The sequence below is a fragment of the Bombyx mandarina genome, chromosome 25 (genome assembly GCF_030267445.1).
Source record: "Bombyx mandarina strain Sakado chromosome 25, ASM3026744v2".
Taxonomy (NCBI): domain Eukaryota; kingdom Metazoa; phylum Arthropoda; class Insecta; order Lepidoptera; family Bombycidae; genus Bombyx; species Bombyx mandarina.
In genome coordinates this window covers 5,778,145-5,797,519 of record NC_143231.1, presented here as the reverse complement: position 1 = coordinate 5,797,519, position 19,375 = coordinate 5,778,145, and the positions used below count along the sequence as shown (strand labels likewise).

The 19,375-nt window shown below is 36.4% G+C and overlaps 2 protein-coding genes across 3 annotated transcripts; one reads left to right on the top strand and one right to left on the bottom strand.

Annotated features, from left to right (window-relative positions):
- The first annotated feature begins 2,843 nt into the window (after positions 1 to 2,843).
- LOC114245799 (U3 small nucleolar RNA-associated protein 25 homolog) lies at positions 2,844 to 18,314 on the top strand. The gene is made up of 8 exons (XM_028178083.2): positions 2,844 to 4,685; positions 4,824 to 5,423; positions 6,703 to 6,945; positions 7,330 to 7,604; positions 8,133 to 8,288; positions 9,879 to 10,074; positions 10,722 to 10,898; positions 18,103 to 18,314. Exons 1-8 carry the CDS (start codon positions 4,251 to 4,253, stop codon positions 18,265 to 18,267), a joined length of 2,247 nt encoding a protein of 748 aa, XP_028033884.2. The 5' UTR covers positions 2,844 to 4,250; the 3' UTR covers positions 18,268 to 18,314.
- Positions 12,024 to 14,675, bottom strand: LOC114240807 (E3 SUMO-protein ligase ZBED1-like). Of its 2 annotated transcripts, none has more exons than XM_028171493.2 (2): positions 14,505 to 14,675; positions 12,024 to 14,079 (listed from the first exon to the last, which is right to left on the bottom strand). In XM_028171493.2, the coding sequence occupies exon 2, from the start codon at positions 14,072 to 14,074 to the stop codon at positions 12,083 to 12,085; it is 1,992 nt and encodes a 663-aa protein (XP_028027294.1). In that variant the 5' UTR covers positions 14,075 to 14,079; positions 14,505 to 14,675; the 3' UTR covers positions 12,024 to 12,082. The 2 variants fall into 2 exon arrangements, with proteins under 2 accessions (XP_028027294.1, XP_028027292.1); XM_028171491.2 differs by having other exon boundaries at positions 14,496 to 14,626.
- Positions 18,315 to 19,375: the final 1,061 nt, after the last annotated feature.

Below are 19,375 nucleotides of genomic sequence, written 5' to 3'. Positions count from 1 at the left end.
GGTATGTTGGAGGTGAGATCGAGGGAACACTTGAATGAAGCGCGGAACATAGTACGTGCTCGACCACGGGTTGCGTGAGAGACTGACGCAGGGCATGGAAGGGCCCCCAGTCCACCCTGCGTACGATCGCCGGGATCCACTCCGGTCTCCGACTCCGGCACGACGACCGCACGACAGGATTTTACACCGGTTGGCGGGACAGCTTCCCGGGGCGGAGTTTAGTAGAGACACCCGGGTCCAGGTCCCCTACTGACCGGCGGGCGGCAGCGGATACCGTTTCACTAGGTCTCCCTATACCCCCGTCAAACAATCACGCCCCGTGAGCTCGCACGCACGTCTGCTCCGCATGTTCCAGACGTCACCAAGACTCACCCCCAGCAAGGAAGGGGAAGGGGAAGGAATAGAACTGGCTCTCCAACCCACACGCCGGAACACAGCTAGGCTATTTGGCGGCGGACTCTAGTTGGAGGGTGGTCGCCAGCCAGTCGGACAAGTCCTACCACCGATTATGCATTCCTTTCATACTTCAGTGCTGTTTACCAAAAAAAGAAGCTTTAAATTTAGGGTTGTCAGTAAAATTCAATGTAAGTGTGTTTGAAAAGGACCTTTATTTATAAGAACGTTTTTTATCTTCTATTTATAATTACAAATCAGTTAAAGACTGATTCATTATAGTTAGCAAAACGTGCAATGTTAAAATTATAAAAAAAGCAACAAAGCTATAATGCTTCGGTAGAAATTAAATAATTACAGTTGTTAATCACCTCCAGTATCCAAATCTAATTGCTCAACTAATGATCAACTAATGCTCAACACGATCCATGAGTGATGAGATATCGTTAGTAGGTGGTGGAGTACGAAAGACGGTAGCTTCAATATTAAATGAGGATTCAGCGGCGGTCAATACTTTAAGCAAAACAAAGCAGTTTCGACTTGACGTTGATTCGAAAAGTACAAACTTTGAGTGCACTGCGATTGTGATGTAGTTTGACCTGGCTTTGGATTTCGGATATTGATACTGCAGTACTGTTGACCCTTGCTTGTTAATTTAGACAGTGTTTATGCCTTGTGGATTTCGTCGATATGGCCGAACGTACGCAGAGAATTGTTCTAAATAGTCAGACACGTGAATTCAAAATTCAAATTCAAAATCATTTATTTCAACTTAGATGTCAGTATAACACACTTGTTGAATGTCAAAATATAAATAACAATGTTAACTCTACCACCGGTTCCAAAAGTCCTGAGAAGAACCGAAACAAACTCAGCAGTGAGTTCGTTATACGCCTTCGTAAACTATTTCGATCGTGAATCTCAAAATAAAGAGCCAATTTTACCTGTAACGTCAGTGGTTGAACGCGCAGCTGATGCGCTTAATATTGGACAACGAATTGTAAGACGAATAACTAAAGAAAAATATGGCGAAACTGGCACAGAAGAAAGTAAACTTAAAGATTAATTATATATTTTTCGCGAATAAATTATTTCACATCACTATTGTACCTAGTCAGGTCATAAATTCTGTCACATGTTTAATGTAAAATAATTGAAACAAGTTTATTCATTAAGTAACCATTCATATACCAAAATGAACTTAACAAAACATAGATTCTTATGACACTAAAGTTTATTCAAAATGACCTCCGTGATTTTGAATACAGGCCTTCAATCTGCGCGGCCAGTCGTCTATCGCAGCACGAACGAGGTCCATGTCAATATCGGCGGCTGCCTTAATCAAGGATGTCTTGAGTGACTCCAAATTGGGATGAGGCTTTGAGCACGCCTTTTCCTCCAAGTGCTGCCATATCTTGTAATCTAACGAATTCAAATCTGGACTGGAGGAGAGCCAGTCTTCGTGCCGGATGAAGTCGATTTCACGCGCCGCCAGCCAGTCTTGTGTGCTCTTCGCTCTATGCGCTGGCGCCGAATCTTGTTGGAATACCCAGTGCCTATTATTGAACATTGTATGAGAAACAGGTTCCACAAGGTTCGTCAGGACTGTATTTTGATACACAACTACATTCGTTTTTACACCTTTCTCACAAAAATGTACCTCTGTTAAGCCCCAATAAGAAACTCGCAACCATACCATGAGTGAGGATGGAAAATGACCTCGTTGGACACGCGGAATACGGTTGCTCGCTTCTTCACTACTGTGTGCGTACACCTTATCATTTTGTTTGTTGTAGCTCTCTTCTACGGTAAAAAATTTTTCATCCGAAAAAAGAATTTCCCGATATTTTTTTCCCGCGTACCGCTTCAACAAAGCGCGGCATCTCTTCAGTCTCAGGTCCATTAGACGAGCATTCAAACGATGTCCTGTTTTTCTTCGATATGCCCGAAGCCCTAAGTCTTCATTTAACACCCTTTTCACCGTGGTTCTGCTTAACCCCATCTGAAGGGCCAACAGTTTCTGCTTACGTTTGGGATTTCTTTGAATTCGCGCCTTCACAGCTTTTATCACTGCTGGAGTCCTAACAGACCGAGGGCGACCACTTCTTGACCTGTCATCTACACTAGACTCTTCATTGTATCGTTTGATGGTACGATAAACGAATCTTTTGGTTATATTCAAAATTTTCAGTATGTTAAAAATTTGAATTGGCGCGTAACCGCAACGATGCAACGCAATAACTGCAACACGGTCTTCTTTAAGCGTCCACTCCATATTTAAAAATTAGTAAAATTCTAAAAGTATACATTTTTATTTTCATGAACAATTCGAAATTCGAATTCAATAAACTTTTTTGTGGCCAGCATTCTAAAAGAAAAGTTTTTACTGTGTGACAATACTTATGACCTGACTAGGTAATATGTCAAAACGGCCATCATAGCGTGCCGATAGTGCAATGACAGAAGAACGAAGTTATAGAAGGTATAGATGTACATACAAACAACATCAAATAGTTATTTAATATTATCTACTTAAATACAATAACGTTGTGTACAAATTCAGCACTTTGTCTTGTTTTGTCGTGCGCACAAAACTTATGTTGCAAGCCAGATTTTGTTTCTTTTTACTTGTGTTTTTATGTATCTTTTTAGCTTGTGATGTGTATTGTGTGCCTAATAAATAAGTAAATAAATAAAATATATGGATATTATGGATATAGGTATATATATAATTTAGTAAACATTATTTATTAGATTAATAATCATTGTATACCTTTATTTTACTTCTTTAAAATGGTTAAAATTTAAACGTTTTGTCATTTTTTATGGATCTCTCTGAATATTGTTGTTAATAGTACATCGCAAGATACCTGTCTTATCTTTTTAAGAATTTATTTAAGTAAAAACGCTTTGTTGGAGTTGAATATGAAAGTAATGGCAGGCAACACTTGACACATGTAAGGTTACGGTTTTCGAATATTGGAATGCATAATTAAATGTTTAAAACAAATAATTGTCTTCTCTTATGTGATGACAAAAACTTCTCATCTAGACACGGTCAGAGCAACATCTTAGAGTTTTATAAAAATAAAATATTGTAATGGTGTAATAGTGTACAAAGTATTTTCAATATAATTACCTATTTTAACCATGAAGAGAGTGCTTTTAAATAGCCCCTCACCTCCAGAACCCAGTCCCCTCAAATTTGACCGTCCAACACGCTTGAAGATTAATTTTAGTGATAAGAGCGCCTCTTGTACAAATTAACTTATTTTCAATGAATATATTTAGGTTGGATGTGCAATATCTTTATGTTTTCTTTTTTCTCTTTACAAAACATAAATACTTCGTGGAAAAAGGGTTTTTGAATGAAATTATATGAGCGCGAATAAAATACAGTCATGGTTTCATTTTATACTTATACATTTTCACAAATTTTAGAGGTTAATAGTAATAGATTAATAGTGGGGCATTCTAAAAAATGACTAAAATGTTTTGTTCCAATAAAATCATTTTGGCCGTATTTGGGCTATGTTCCCTTTGCGTGTCCCTTGAATGAATTCAATAAAAAATATCTTCCATGTGAGTGCTCCCCTTCCCCTCTCGGATATAAGTGTTTATTTTATGGTATTACGAGCCTATGACCTACTGAGTACATAGGTAATAGGTACCGTACTTAAGTAATAATCACTGAGCCAGTAATCACTACCGTACGTAATAATTACCTACCAATCATCTGATTCATAGTCATAGTTAAGACTCTCGAATATATTAAGTGTATAAATCTTTGGTTATACATACACTTGTTGCACTCTGAAATATTATGTTTAATACCCATGACTTGTTGACTTAAAATAATGAAGGGAAAGAAATACTTTGGTAAAAAGAAGACAATAAAAGACCACATTAGTAAAAAGAAAAGAAAAAGTTCCAATGATACATATGTTACAAATAAAAAGGCTAAATTCAATCGATACAAAAATGTACAAAAGGTTGAGGAAGAGCTTGAAAAGAAAAAGCAGATGGAACGGAAGTTTCAAAGGGAACAAGAAGCTTATTCTGAAAGCGAAGAGGAACAAGATGTATACGGGCAACTTGTGTCTTGTTTTAGTAAACCAACAAACACAATAGTAGTAAATAGTGACGAAGAAGTAGATTCTGATAGCCTCAGCCCTGAAATTGAAAGTTGTGCTCGTAAACGTGCTCGAAATGAGGAAGTTAGTAAGACCGAGAGTGACAGTGACTATAGTGATAGTGAAGACAATGCAAAGGGCCAAGATTTTGATAACACTGTAAGTCAAACTTTTTATGTTCTCTGATTGTCATAAGAGACTTTATAAAATAAATTGTAAAGTAATGACATTGAATTAGTTCATATTTGCAGGTTAAACGTCTACAGAAAAAAGTTCTTAATTTTTCATTCATTTCAGGCTACTTTTGAAACAGAATTAGACCATGAAACTGATGATTCGTTCGTAAAACATCTACAATATGATTTACCTGATGAGTTGCTGGTTTCATTAAACAACTCGCCCATGACAGTTTCTACTATTTCAAAGACATGGCCAGTGATTGGTAACATAACTATTGTTATACCTAGACCAATTGAAACAGCAATAAAGAAAGTTAAAGCTAAAATATCATTATTGGAAGATAAAACTTTTGCTGAACCCGGTACAGCACCTAGTCTAATTCACAAGGTTGATTTTAAAGAATTGAAAATAAAATCACAAATACATGGAAACATTGTCTCGGCGAATAAAACTAGTTTGGTAAAGAGAGATCTTGAACTATCTGAAGTTTTAACTCCATTACAAAAAGAAATTTTTTCAATACTCAACAACTATCAGGATTTGTATTACCCTGAAAGAACATTTAGTAATGCTGATGAAATTCGTTACATATACTGTCTTCATGCCATCAACCATATGCTGAAGACCAGAACACGAATTTTACATCATAATGCAAAATTGACAAAGAAAAATGATATTTCCGATGATTATAGAGATCAAGGATTGGTTCGTCCCAAGGTAATAGTTTTAGCAACTGACAATTTTTTTATGGTTTTTTGAAATGAATCTGATAATTACAGATATTACACTTCTAGATATTTTACTAATTGGCATGGCAGCTTTTGTGAGGTCAACCTGATGTTAAATGCATACTAGAGCCCATAGACATTAATGTGAATGCCTCCACTTACACCCCACTTTAAGGCATAAGGCTATGAACATAAAGTCTCAATCAAACTGTATAACGGCAATCCTACCTTGGGATTGCTGAACTGCAGAAAATAATCAAGATAATTGTGTCTAAATGTGTGGGCTTACAGTATTTTTTAAAACCAAGAAACACACAAATTTATAAATTTTTATTAGAATTATATGTGAATATATGTTAAGTACAACTACTTCAGTAAAGTGATCCTTCATATATACTCGATAAGGTCATCTTCAGCAGCTGCAGCCAATAACAGCTTTACAAATTTAAACTCAACTTGAAATTCAATATGTGAACATGTAGATTGTAAACATGTAACACAAAGTCACAATTATTTTGAACAAGAAGTTTTCTAAGGCTGTTCCCCTGCTGGCATTGCTGATATCCCTGAGCGACGGTAACCACTCACCATCATGTGGGCTGTGCATTCATCTGCCTTCAAAGGCAATGAAAAACCGAAAAAGTCTGACATAATAGAGTAAATAACAGCATGGGAATAACAGCACATCAAACTGTTGTCTATATCCAAAAATCTTCAAAAGTATTTGAAGAACACACAGAGTAGATAGACCCTTATAAACTTTGCTAAGAGACAGGAGGAGACTAATTTGAGCTGTAACTAAAGAATTGATCTTTCGGCTTATATAGGCTTGCAGTGTATAGGCCACTCAGTTCCCTTTATTAGTTGTTGAAAATTAGCAGTTGGCTTGAAGGCTTAATGAGAGGGGCAATAGTGGTGACCGTATTGGAATTTATGGTCTGAGCCAGTACATAATGAGATAATTCAAAGGTTGTAAATCCTTAGTAACTCCTCTTTTCACTTTTATTAAAGTTCTTGTTGCTTAAAATTACTCTAATTTAACATTGTAATATATTTTCAGAACTCATTTTACCATTTAATATTGGGATTATTATTTTCATTTCTAAGTAATAATATATAAATGTAAATATATAATAACAAAACTACTTTTACAAATTAGTTTGAGATCTAGCTAGCCTTAATTATGTCTATAATTATGAAAATACTGAATTTGTGTCGTTATGTTTAATAAGTTTGAATTGTTATTAAAATACATCTCTAATTTTAAGGTACTAGTAATGGTTCCATTCAAAAATGCAGCTTACAGAGTAGTGAAAACCTTAATGGAAATTTTGGTGCCAAAAGAGGCTGGTCAGGTGCTCAATAAAAAAAGATTTGAAGAAGAGTTTACAGGAGGTGAACTTATCATGCCACGTAAAAATCCAAAGCCTGAGGACTATGAACTCATGTTCACTGGCAACACAGATGATACATTCAGGATAGGCATGACGGTCACCAAGAAAAGTCTTAAGGTAAACTTTAATTTATCTGTGCAAAGTTAATTTTGAGTAAGAAATCTGAACTGTAATAAAGGTAATGCAAAACATAGCATTCACACATTTCACATAAAATTGTCAACACAGTATATTTACCAAAGACATTTCATTTAAAAAAATATATTGCATTTTTTCCTTAAATATGCATCAGTATATGTTGTCCCTAAATTTTGGAAGTATGAAAAAGTGAAAGCGAATAATTAATTGGTACACAACAAATTTGTATATTTATAATTGTTTATTAAAATATTAAAATTTCAGTTTGTTTCCCATAATCTTGTTTCACAAATGAAGTTAGTAATGTGGACGGAACTGGATGTAGAATTAATGATCAGATTGTAAATTAATTTAAATTATCAGTTATATACAGATTTTTACTCATCAGACATCATAGTCGCATCACCACTTGGTCTACGAATGTTGGTCGGAGCTGAAGGGGAGGAAGACAGAGATTATGATTTTTTGGCTTCCATAGAAATTTTGATTATGGATCAAGCGGATGTGTTCTTAATGCAGAATTGGGATCATTTGCTACATGTTCTTGACCATTTTCATCTTCAACCAAAGAAAACGCATGATACTGACTTCTCTAGAGTCAGATCGTGGGCAGTCAACGGATGGGCTAAATATTACAGGTAAGGTCATTTCTAAAGATTCATCAATGTTTGAATGTTTATTCAATGTTGTGTAATTTAATATATTCTTTTTATGGTTTTAAAGTCAAACCTGCTAGTCTGTAAACTAACAGCCCCCCTTATACTGAGTGTACATCGATGCTCATGGATATCAGTATTGCCAGGATCACATTAGAGTTGCTTCGCACCGCATATTAATGCAAATTTTAGAACTCTTTATCCACAGGATTTCACAGATTGAGAGTTCAGAGTTCTTATGATTTTAAGATATCTATCGTAATATAATTATATACATTTTCAGTTATTTTTACGTGATTACAACCATACAAAAATACAAGCTTACTTTAATAATATTAGAATATGTTATTTTGACGAACGTTTCAGTAGTAAATGTGCATATTATGATCAAAAGAAAAAATAAATGTTTTCCTTAAAAACAATACATGTGGCAACACTGTGTATATATAGGAAATAATTGTTTATGAACTTGTATCTTCAATAGGTATTTAAATTTCAAAAAAATTTCAGACAAACATTAGTATTCGCTTCCGTGCTCCTGCCGGAAATCAAATCTGTACTGAATAAGAAATGCCATAACTACGCCGGGAAAGTGCTTGTGGAGAATCCTGTAGAAGTGGGGAGTATTCAACAAGTATTGTTACAGATACCTCAGATATTTCACAGGTACATTTACTAATTATTGAAATAGGTTATTTATAGGTACTTTGGCGGTGGCCCAAATAAAATTTCTAAAACAACAGCTATTTAATAAGCGATTCTCCGGTCACCGTCCTCGTCGAACCCGTTGCCTGCGACGAAGGGCTTGACGAGCGAATTAACTCATAGACACAGCCTACTGAGTTTCTCGCTGGATCTTCTCAGTGGGCCGCGTTTCCGATCCGGTGGTAGATTCTGCAAAGCTCTGCTCTTGATAGGGCCAGTGTTACCATCACTCCGGTTTGAGCCCCGTGAGGTCACTTACTAAGTGAGATTACGCTGAAATAGCCTCTCAACGCTATCAGATTAGGTAGGAAAAAAAAGCGATTATTTATAGATCAGTATAAAATTTAAAATGGTTTTTCTGATTATCTACTAGAATTTACGCGTATCCAATTTAGGCCTATAATATCTTACTATCGTATTATTAGTTTTTATAAAGAAATCCCTCCTATTTTTCAACATACTTAGCCCTCTCAATTGCCTTTGCTTTGTTTGTAAAATCGGAAATGTACAAAAAGTATATTATCTACTTTAAAAAAAAACAACTATATAAATTATGTTTATTTTAATCTAAATACCGCATGTATATTAACAGTTAATGAATTAATGATTTGAGTCATACATACGGCCACCAGAATATAGCCGTATTCTCACAGTAATCAACGCAAGGCAGTCGAAATATAATGTCCCCCGAAATTTTATGTGTTAATGTGTAAAAAAACGTTACCATAATGTTATAGAATTATTTTCCTAACTATACTGAGACCTTAGAACTTATATCTCAAGGTGGGTGGCGCATTTACGTTGTGGATGTCTATGGGCTCCAGTAACACTTAACACCAGGTGGGCTGCGAGCTCGTCCACCGATCTAAACAATAAAAAAAAAACCTCATCGTTGGTAGCTCAAGGGGTTATTCTGACTACACGCGGGTTCGCGTCGGGTAGATGAACTCACTAATTGTATGTATTTTGTGTATTGTTAGTAAATTGTATGTAATGTGTGTAATAACTAAACAATTGAGGCATAGACCCTAAGCCTCAAAGTCGGTGGCTGCATTCAGGTTGTGATGTCTATGGATACTGCGATCACTTACCACTAAAAAAGTTACTCAAAATGAAACTTGAGCGGTAATTTTTTTATAGGGTTTTTATGACCTGGTAACTAAGACCTTTAAGTCATGTCTTTTTTTTATGAAAAATGATAATATGGAGTGAAATGAAATGAAGATGATGAATTTGATATATTAATCAACTGGGGTGAAATAAAATAAAATGAGATGAGAATTAAATATAATCTCAGTAAAATGGTGGTCATTTACTGAGATTTTTTCAGTGGACTTTTTGGAGGATCCCGAGAAGATACGTCCAGCGGCTTTGTTTCATTTTCCCACATTTATGCACTTTCACAGATATTAAACAGTTAATAAACCACCGTTATTACTCATTTAAACCTGAAGAAACACTAAATAGACAAAATAAAACAAATCACACAACTTTACTCCTCGCGTTCCCGCCAAAAAGTCCCGAGCGGTAAATAAGTTTTTATTTAAACAGATTCAATGCGTCGACAGCACTGGAATCGGCCGAGGCCAGATTCGAGTACTTCATAAAGGAGGTTCTGCCCAAGCAGCGTGACACTCTCATGAGCCACACGCTCATCTACGTGCCGAGCTACTTCGATTACGTGCGCATACGGAATTATTTTAAGAAAGAAGACATTAGTTTTGTGCAAATCTGCGAATACTCTAAGGTAGGGGACAATGTGACTGCGTTATAAATTTATTGCAATATTTGTAACTATGACATTACCGAGTTTTTAGTATTAATTTGAATGTAATATTAGAAAATCTTTGTTGATTCCAATGTCTTGGCTGTGCTTAGCTACTTTAATGATAATTTATATTAAACCATCATATGAAGGCAATTAAGCTTTGGATTGAGCTTTCCTCCACGATGTTGAAGTGATAAAACATGTCTCTCTTCGAACTTAATAATTTTGATCGGTAGGCAGCGATGTTGCGGTGTCCCCGATATTGCTGACATTCGTAGGGACGGTGACCACTCACCATCAGGTGGGCGGTATACTCGTCTACTTATAAGGGCAATAAAAAATACGAACGAGGGGTTGACATATATTTTAATTAAATATTCTACTTGAATATGTATATTTATTAAAAAAAGTAATTTATTATATGTACTGATTACTTTCTAAGTAGGCATCAGCTTTGTTGTGCCCCTGGCATTGCCAATGTTAATGATCGACCATGACTCTACCTTAGATCGGCCGCAAAATCCTCTGGCTAAACAAGAAAAAAGAGAGTGCTCATTTGGCTGGTCATCTCACACCTTGCATAGGCTGAGCACAGCATAGATAATGAAATCACAATTATCCTGTAGGACGCGAAGATAGCCCGAGCCAGAGATATGTTCTTCCACACCGAAGCACACTTCTTGCTGTATTCAGAGAGAGTCCACTTCTTCCGGAGATTCAGGATCAAAGGGATCCGGCATATAATATTTTATCAGCCGCCGACGTATCCGCACTTTTACTCCGAGATGTGTAACCTGATGCAGGTATGTATCGCCACGAGCAGCACGTAAATTATCATCCGAACCGCCTCGGGATCGTTAACGTTTAGTTTTAACTATTTCTTTAGATAATTTGCAGCCGGCTGTCCGAATGTTTCACGGGAATCATTGATAACGTCTAAACATAACTTTATCATTCTGATGCAAATCGGTATTTAATCGAAAATCGGTAACGGAAAAAAAATATTGGAAATATTTCTTGTTAAAAAAATATCCGGTGCTATAAAGTCACTTATGCAATATTTGTTTCTTAACGTCTAAACATAAGTTTATTATTCTGATGCAAATCGGTATTCAATCGAAAATCGGTAACGGAAAAAAAAATGGGAAATATTTTTTGTAAAAAAAATATTGCACATACGGTGCTATATAAAGTTACTTATGCAATTTTTGTTAAAACTAAACTGAGCATGAGAAAATACATTTTTTAGTTATTAGTTATAGTGAGACGAGAGAGATGTTTGCTTTTACTGATGAAGTTTTAAATATTATAATTTTATTCCTATACCCTTTTTTTTTTTTTTTACCCTAGCAGAACTATATAACTGAAAAGATGCAACAATTTGCGTAAGTGACGTTATCGCACTTTATGTACGATATATATATTTTTTTCATAGCATGTAAAGAGCTCCTCGGCATTCATAAGCTGTAAAATTTACTTACTGGTCGTGCGGCTTAAAGTAAGCCGGTATGAAATAGTTTTACCGTCCAGAATATTTCCGCCGCATAGGTAGCGTTAATATGTTTCGGTTTGAAGCGTTAGCTAAGCGTTATTCTACGTATATAATTGACACTTCGATCTCATGTCTCAAGACAGTTGGCAAAATTCACGTTGTACGAGGGCGGCACTGAAAATTTCGGGAATTAACGAAGTGACACAACATTACTATTTAAAAATGTATTTATTGCTTTTCGAAGTATTCTCCGCGAAATTTGACACATTTTTCCATATGATGGAACTAGGGATGGACGTTTAAAATATACATCGATGTTTTTTTCGATGTGATGCATCGATCGGTCACATCGATGGTAATACGATGTATTGGGAAATACATCGATGTTTCTTATATATCGATTGTTTTAGGTTAGGCATTAATTAAAACAAAAATATGTATTAATCAGAAAATATATGTATTAAAATTAAAAATCACCGAGACAACACATTTTTTTTACATATTCCAATATTTTTTGTCAATGCTATGTAAAAACAAAAGTTTGCTTAATCTCTTCCCCTTCAGCCGGTTTCTTTGTTCAGTCATAACTAGCCCTGCCTGTGAAAAAAGTCTTTCTGAAGGGACTGACGTGCCAACTATTGTTAAATACTTAAAAGCTATTTTGTACAGCTTCGGGAATTGTATTTTGTAATCTCTCCAAATTTCTAACGGATTTTCTTTAAGTCTTCCAACAGGAGTTCGGAGATAAACGGAAAGTTCGTCAGACAAAACGTCTTCAGATTTGTTAATTTTCCAGTTACGATGCACTAACTTATGGTGATCAGTCCATAATGAAAAGGCCTCTTCATTTTTATCGGACTTGTCAGAATCGGACTCAGGTTCTTCATTGCTATGCAAATTCTTCTTCATTAAATCTTTAATTTTCGTAACAGCATTCGAACAAGCTATCGGATCATTGAAATGCATTCTTTTAAACCGTGGATCTAAAATACTTGCGATAGCCAGAGCATTCACATGTTCTATTGAACCCATTCTTTTATTTATTTCATTAATAGCAAGTTTCTGCACCTCTTTCGCTACGGGATCTTCTATAACAGCTGAAGTTATTTTAGAGAGCATGCAACGAACTAAGGGAATAATTTTACTACTTGTGCAGTATTTATCACCTGAAATTTCTTTTGTAGCCGCTTCTAAGGGTCGCAATACCATGATGACAGACGATACAGTAGATATTTCCGATGCACTCAGCATTGCAGGTGCTCTAGGGTGGCGGAAGAGAATATCATTTATGACACTACGGAGTTCTAGAAATCTTTGTAACATATAATATGTACTGTTCCAGCGAGTATCCACGCTTTGTATTAATTTTACCTCAGCTGCTCCAGCAGAAGACTCCGTAGCCGCAGCAGTAGCTTTACGTAATTCATCACTAGCAATGCAACTCTGTTTAAACCAAGTCACTATTGATTTTACTTTAGAAACAATGTTTCTCCACTCAATACATATCATTGTGCCTTCAGCCACCAAATTCAGAGTATGGGCAAAACATGGGATGTGTTTCCTTCTACCAAACGCTAATTCGATCGCCTTAACTATATTGGCTGCGTTGTCAGTAACAACAGCTGTTACATTCTCTTGATCGATTTTCCAGTCTTGACATACCTTTAAGAGAATTTCAGAAAGATAATCTGATGTATGTCTTTCATCCAATTCGTACACACCTAAGGTGACTGAATATAGTTCAATGTCTATTCCGAAATGTGCTGTGATGCCCAAAAAACTTTTCATATTCAAGGTATCCGACCAAATATCTGTTGTTAGGGTTATATCTTCTATAGAGGACAACATTTTCTTAATTGTTTCTGAAATTACTTCATATTTATCGTCCAGCCAGCGTCTTAGAGTTGTTCTACTCGGGAGCTTATATTGAGGAGCAACTGTTTTCATTAGAGTTTTGAAGCCTTCGTTTTCAACGATTGAGAATGGCTGATGGTCTTTGCAAATCATGAATAACAAACAGTTGTTCAGTTTCCTTGTCTTCGCTCCAGATTCTGAGTAAGAGGAAATATCTTTAAAAGCGGCCTGTATTGTTCTTTGGCGTTTTAAAGGTGTAACGTTTTCGTCTAAGTCTGAATCAATGGTTTCATTTACGGTTTTTGGTAACGGTGCACCGGATCTTTGACTGCCACTGCAACTTGGAACAGGTTGAAACTGAAGTACTCCATCATCCATTTTATTATAAGGCGTAACTTTGGTATCCAGATCCAGAGGATTCGATATTTCGTCTGTAGTAGTTACTGCATTGAATGTAGTTTGTTTCGGCTGAATTTCGAGATAAGCAGCCTTATGAACATTACGAATATGTCCAATTAAGTTCGTAGTGTTTCCAGCAGACTTAATTTCCTTTTGACATAGTTTGCATTTCGTTTTCTTATCGTCAATTTTGTTAAAGAACTGCCAAACGGAACTTTTTTTCTTAGGTCCCATTATAACTGAAAGTAAAAAACAAAACTATATAGGACTGTTTACAGGGAATTTATAATAATACCTATTAACTGCCTAGTAGAATACAAATAAGTATAAGCCGCATTTTAATCGATAATATTAATATAGTAATTATCGATAACTTGGCATCACTACAATAGATAGTATTATTATTTCACGGTAAAAAATATAACCTTTCAATCAAATCGTATCATATTGCGAAATTAATGCATTCGTCGTAAAGTAGGTACATAATCTTCTCTTTTATATCTTAGTTATAAGCACGCGCAATATAAAACGTAAAATATAATAATTGCTTTGTACTTTTTGACAACAAAACAATGTGTCATTTCCAGTAAAGTTTCACTAGCAAAACCATTATCATTATCACTAAATACATTATTCTATTTATTAATACACATACCTGACATACCTGTTCATAAATTAGTTTCTTTTTTAGATTTAAACAAGGCAAAAACTCGTATCGTAACAAAAACACAATATACATTTACACAGCAGAAACTCGGTCGGCCATATTGTTGTTTTGGTTTAATTAATATTGGCAGCACTGATTATAACGTTTCGTTTCTCTTTTCACTCATAGTATAGTAATCTCATAATTTGCGTACCTAATCGATGCATCGAATGAAAAACATCGATATATATTCGATGTTGAAGTATTTACAATACATCGGTTCAAGACGATGCATCGTTACTATACATCGAGTATTTTAAATAAATCGATGTATATCGTCCATCGCTAGATGGAACCAATCATTGAAGCAACCATTCCATTCGGAAGTTGGGGTCTCCAACATGGCCGTTTTGTAGGCTTCCACAGCTTCTTCAGGTGATGAAAATCTCTGTCCACGCAATTTATTCTTTATTTTAGGGAAAGTATAGAAATCATTAGGGCTTAGGTCGGGGCTGTACATCGGATGGTCTAATAATTCTGTTTTCTTGCTCTAAAAACTCTTTTGTTCTGTGCGCGGTGTGAGAACTCGCATTGTCGTGATGGAGGATGATGCGGCGGTTGCAGTTCTCTTTACGGAGTTCAGAAACGACCTGTGGCAAACAAATGCTAGCATACCATTCTGCATTAACCGTTCTTTGTCCCTTAAGAGGAATAGTCGTAACATGGCCGGTTTTGGAGACAAACGTGGCCACCATTTTTTTTGCAACACTCCGTGAACGAACAATTTTTGTTGGCTTTAACTCATTTTCGAACACCCAAACTCGTAACTGGTTTTTTGTTTCGGGTTCGTACGCGTATATACAAGATTCGTCACCTGATACAATGTTGTATACAGCGTTTGAGGATCCTGCGTGGAATCTTTCGAGAGTTCTGACGCACCAAGTAACGCGAGCCACTTTTTGCTCTTCACAGAGCGAATGCGGTGTCCATCGGGAAAACAACTTTTTTACACCTAATTGTTCATGTAAGATTATTTGTATTTGACTCATGCCAATGTCTAAAGTTGCCTGAATTTCGCGGTATATCACATGTCGATCTTCCTCAATCAGCATAGCAGAAACTGCTATGACGCAAGCAGAAACTTGCTTCACGTATTAATATATAGATAAATTCTTTTTTACACGCTTTATATTAGCTTCACTTGTATGTATGTTTGTAACTGACTCCTTTAGACGCGATTTTGACTCACTTTAAACGGCCATACTTCATTCAAGCTTTTATAGAAAAGGACAATGCCCATTTTCTATGGGCGTTTGGGCCCCTAAAAAAAGTTGTCCTGTCATGATGGTTTTAACTTAATTTGATAGACAAAGAAATATGGTTTCATATTCAGAAAACGATTTTTATATTCTCACCCAGGTTTAAGAGAAATCTGTTTTTTTCTGCAGCTAAAATTAAGTTGTTAATTGTTTTCTTCGAAATCAATAATCGCTCTCATAATTATTTACAGTATTAAATAAGTTAATTGTGGTTAATGTTGCTAGAAATAAGCTCTTACGTACATTTTATTATTATTATATCCTCATAATAATAATAAAATGAAATGAAAACCCGGAAGCCGGCAACGATATTGTTGTTGTTGTTTTTAAATTCACCAATAAGCAGGCAAAGAGCGTAGCCTATACAGCCTAGTCTGTCGAAGTCATATATTTTTTATGTCAATAAAAAGCCGGTGTATCTCTTTTTATTGCTTTTTGGGAGTTTTGACGTCAACTCGACGAATACCACATTGACTGATCATGAGCTTACGCAGATCTTTTATACACAATATTACAAATACAAATAATACAAATTACACAATAAACTATTAAAAAACATTAAAATAAAAATTCAAGTGATGCTTCACTCGGGTTGCTGCCAAAACTCTCTGTTCATATATAATAAGAATAGAGTAATGGTAGGCCATTGATATTTTTACTAATGGAATCATTAATATCTAAAAATATTAAATAATTCATGGTTTTAAGTAATAATTATTATTACAATAAATATTGAATTGAACAAAAATAAACTAAGAAGCCTGTGAATTATAAGCATTACCTAATTTTTTTTAATTTGTTGTTCAAGTCACAAACAACTCTTTCGTTTGACAGCATATAGGTTTGTTATAAGGCTATATGGGCTAAGCCCTTTGCCTATTGGCGATTTCGCCCGATCACGATGTTCGACCAGCCCATACCGTGGGCCCCGAAGGTCAAATATTTAGGCGTCACCCTCGACAGTAGGATGACATTCCGCCCCCACATCAAGACGGTACGCGATCGTGCCGCCTTCATTCTAGGACGTCTCTACCCGATGATATGTAGGCGAAGTAAAATGTCCCTTAGAAATAAGGTGACACTCTACAAAACTTGCATACGCCCCGTCATGACCTATGCAAGTGTAGTGTTCGCTCACGCGGCCCGCATACACTTAAAATCATTCCAAGTCATTCAATCCCGTTTTTGCAGGATAGCCGTCGGAGCCCCGTGGTTCGTCAGGAACGTCGACCTCCATGACGACCTGGACTTAGAGTCCACCAGTAAGTATATGCAGTCGGCGTCAATGCGCCATTTCGATAAAGCGGCACGACACGAGAACCCTCTCATCGTGGCCGCCGGTAACTACATTCCCGATCCTGCGGACAGAATGGAAAGCAGTCGACGTCGCCCAAAACACGTCATCTCGGATCCTCCCGATCCACTAACGGTGCTTCTAGGTACTTCAAGCACCGGTCACCGTTCTCGTCGAACCCGTCGCTTGCGACGAAGGGCTCGACGAGTAAATTAACTCCCAGACACAGCCCACTGAGTTTCTCGCCGGATCTTCTCAGTGGGTCGCGTTTCCGATCCGGTGGTAGATTCTGCGAAGCACGGCTCTTGCTAGGGTTCGTGTTAGCAACGTCATCAGGTTTGAGCCCCGTGAGCTCACCTACAAAAGTTAGGGTTACGCTGACATAGCCTCTCAAGGCTCTCAGCTTAGGTAGGAAAAAAAAAAAAAAAAAAAAAAAAAAAATATTGGCGAATTTAAAAACTATGGCATGGATAGTTTTGGGATGTTATCAATTAAGTAATTTATTTTTTTGGAAAACAATGCCGGGTTGAAAGAAATGTTGATACATAAACTAAACAACGTGAAAAAATAAGGCATAGTTTTTCAAGTACAAATAGTTTTGACATAAAGTTGGCCCACTTTTGGGCATTGTCCTTTAACTAAAAAATGAAAAATAAATAATAGTTTAAAAAAACTAAAAAACACGCTTTATTTATAATTCAACTAAAAAATAGAAAATAAATTTTAATAAATTTAAATTGAAAATAGTGTGAAATGTTATATATTTTATAAAAAAAAAGCGTGGGGTGCTTTTTAAGATATTATTGAAATAATAATTCTTCTACTCATATCTGTCAGAAAAATATTTATAACTAATAACACCATGCACCCCACGCTTTTTTTTAATTTTCTATTTTTTAATTGAATTATAAATAAAGCGTGTTTTTTTAAACTATTATTTATTAATAATTATCTCGTTCGCCGTAACTTAACTCTACTCGAGAATTGTTTTTGTTTGTTCCAGGAGAGCAACCAGAACAAGTACGGGGGCAGCGAGTGCAACATGACGGTGTCGGTGCTGTACTGCCGCTGCGACCTCGTGCGGCTGGGCGCGCTGCTCGGCGCCGCGCGGGGCGCACGCGTGCTGCGCGCGGACCGCCCCGTGCACATGTACGTCACGGGGGACTGACGACGAATCATCAATAAAACACAATAAAAATACAAAAGAAAATAAAAGGTTTTTTATTTATTAACCGACTTTAAAGAAGTCGTCGTAGCCTAAAGGATAAGGCGTCCGGTGCATTCGTATGTAGCGATGCACCGGTGCTTGAATCCCGCCGGCAGGTACAAATTTTTCTAATGAAATACGTACTCAACAGTCACGATTGACTTCCACGGTGAAGGAAAATAACATTGTGTAATAAAAATCAAACCCGCAAAAACATAATTTGCGTAATTAATGGTGGTAGGACCTCTTGTGAGTCCCCACGGGTAGGTACCACCATCCTGCCTATTTCTGCCGTGAAACAGTAATGCGTTTCGGTTTGAAGGATGGGGCACTGTTGTAACTATACTGAGACCTTAGAACTCGTATCTCAAGGTGGGTGGCGCATTTACGTTGTAGATGTCTATGGTCTCTCCAGTAACCACTTAAAAACCAGATGGGCTGTGAGCTCGCCCAAAAGAAAAAGTAGGGTGTTCTCAAATCCACTTCCCCTATAAATGTTTTGCCTCTGGGTTATCGTGGGTTATAGTGTGTTGCTGACGCGAAGTAGCGTTCCAACGCAGTTTTAATATATCTAAGAATGAGTTCGAGAATTCCTATTCTAAGGGCTGACGGACTCTATTTCTCTTACGTGTTTTAATAGGAAGTGCGTCAAGGCATGGTTGAATCGTACCGTACCAAGATGTCCCTATTTTACCATCGCACCACACGATAGCGCAACGGGTGATATCGTCCTGCTTTCGGAAATATTTTGTAGTTTGTACAGTACGTTTTCAAAGGTTGTCTCTCCTTTGTTCTATCAAGCGCTCCAGTGAGATGGTGATGGATAGATGAGATGGTCATGGGGTGACGAGCAAAGGCCTGGACGCCAGGACACCATGCCAAAGTAGACTTAAAGATATAACTTAACATGGATATTAATAAATTATTTGGAACTTTAGTTTTATTTTTGCCTATTAATAATAGTATACGAGGGCGGCAATGAAAATTTCGGGAATTAACGAAGTGACACAATATTACTATTTAAAAATGTATTTATTGCTTTTCGAAGTATTCTCCGCGAAATTTGACA

Coding starts and splice junctions, on each gene's coding strand:
- LOC114245799 (XM_028178083.2), top strand. CDS start 4,251: ATGAAGGGAAAGAAATACTTTGGTAAAAAGAAGACAATAAAAGACCAC. Junction 7,605..8,132: donor GGATGGGCTAAATATTACAG/GTAAGGTCATTT, acceptor AAAAAATTTCAG/ACAAACATTAGTATTCGCTT. Junction 8,289..9,878: donor ATACCTCAGATATTTCACAG/GTACATTTACTA, acceptor TTATTTAAACAG/ATTCAATGCGTCGACAGCAC.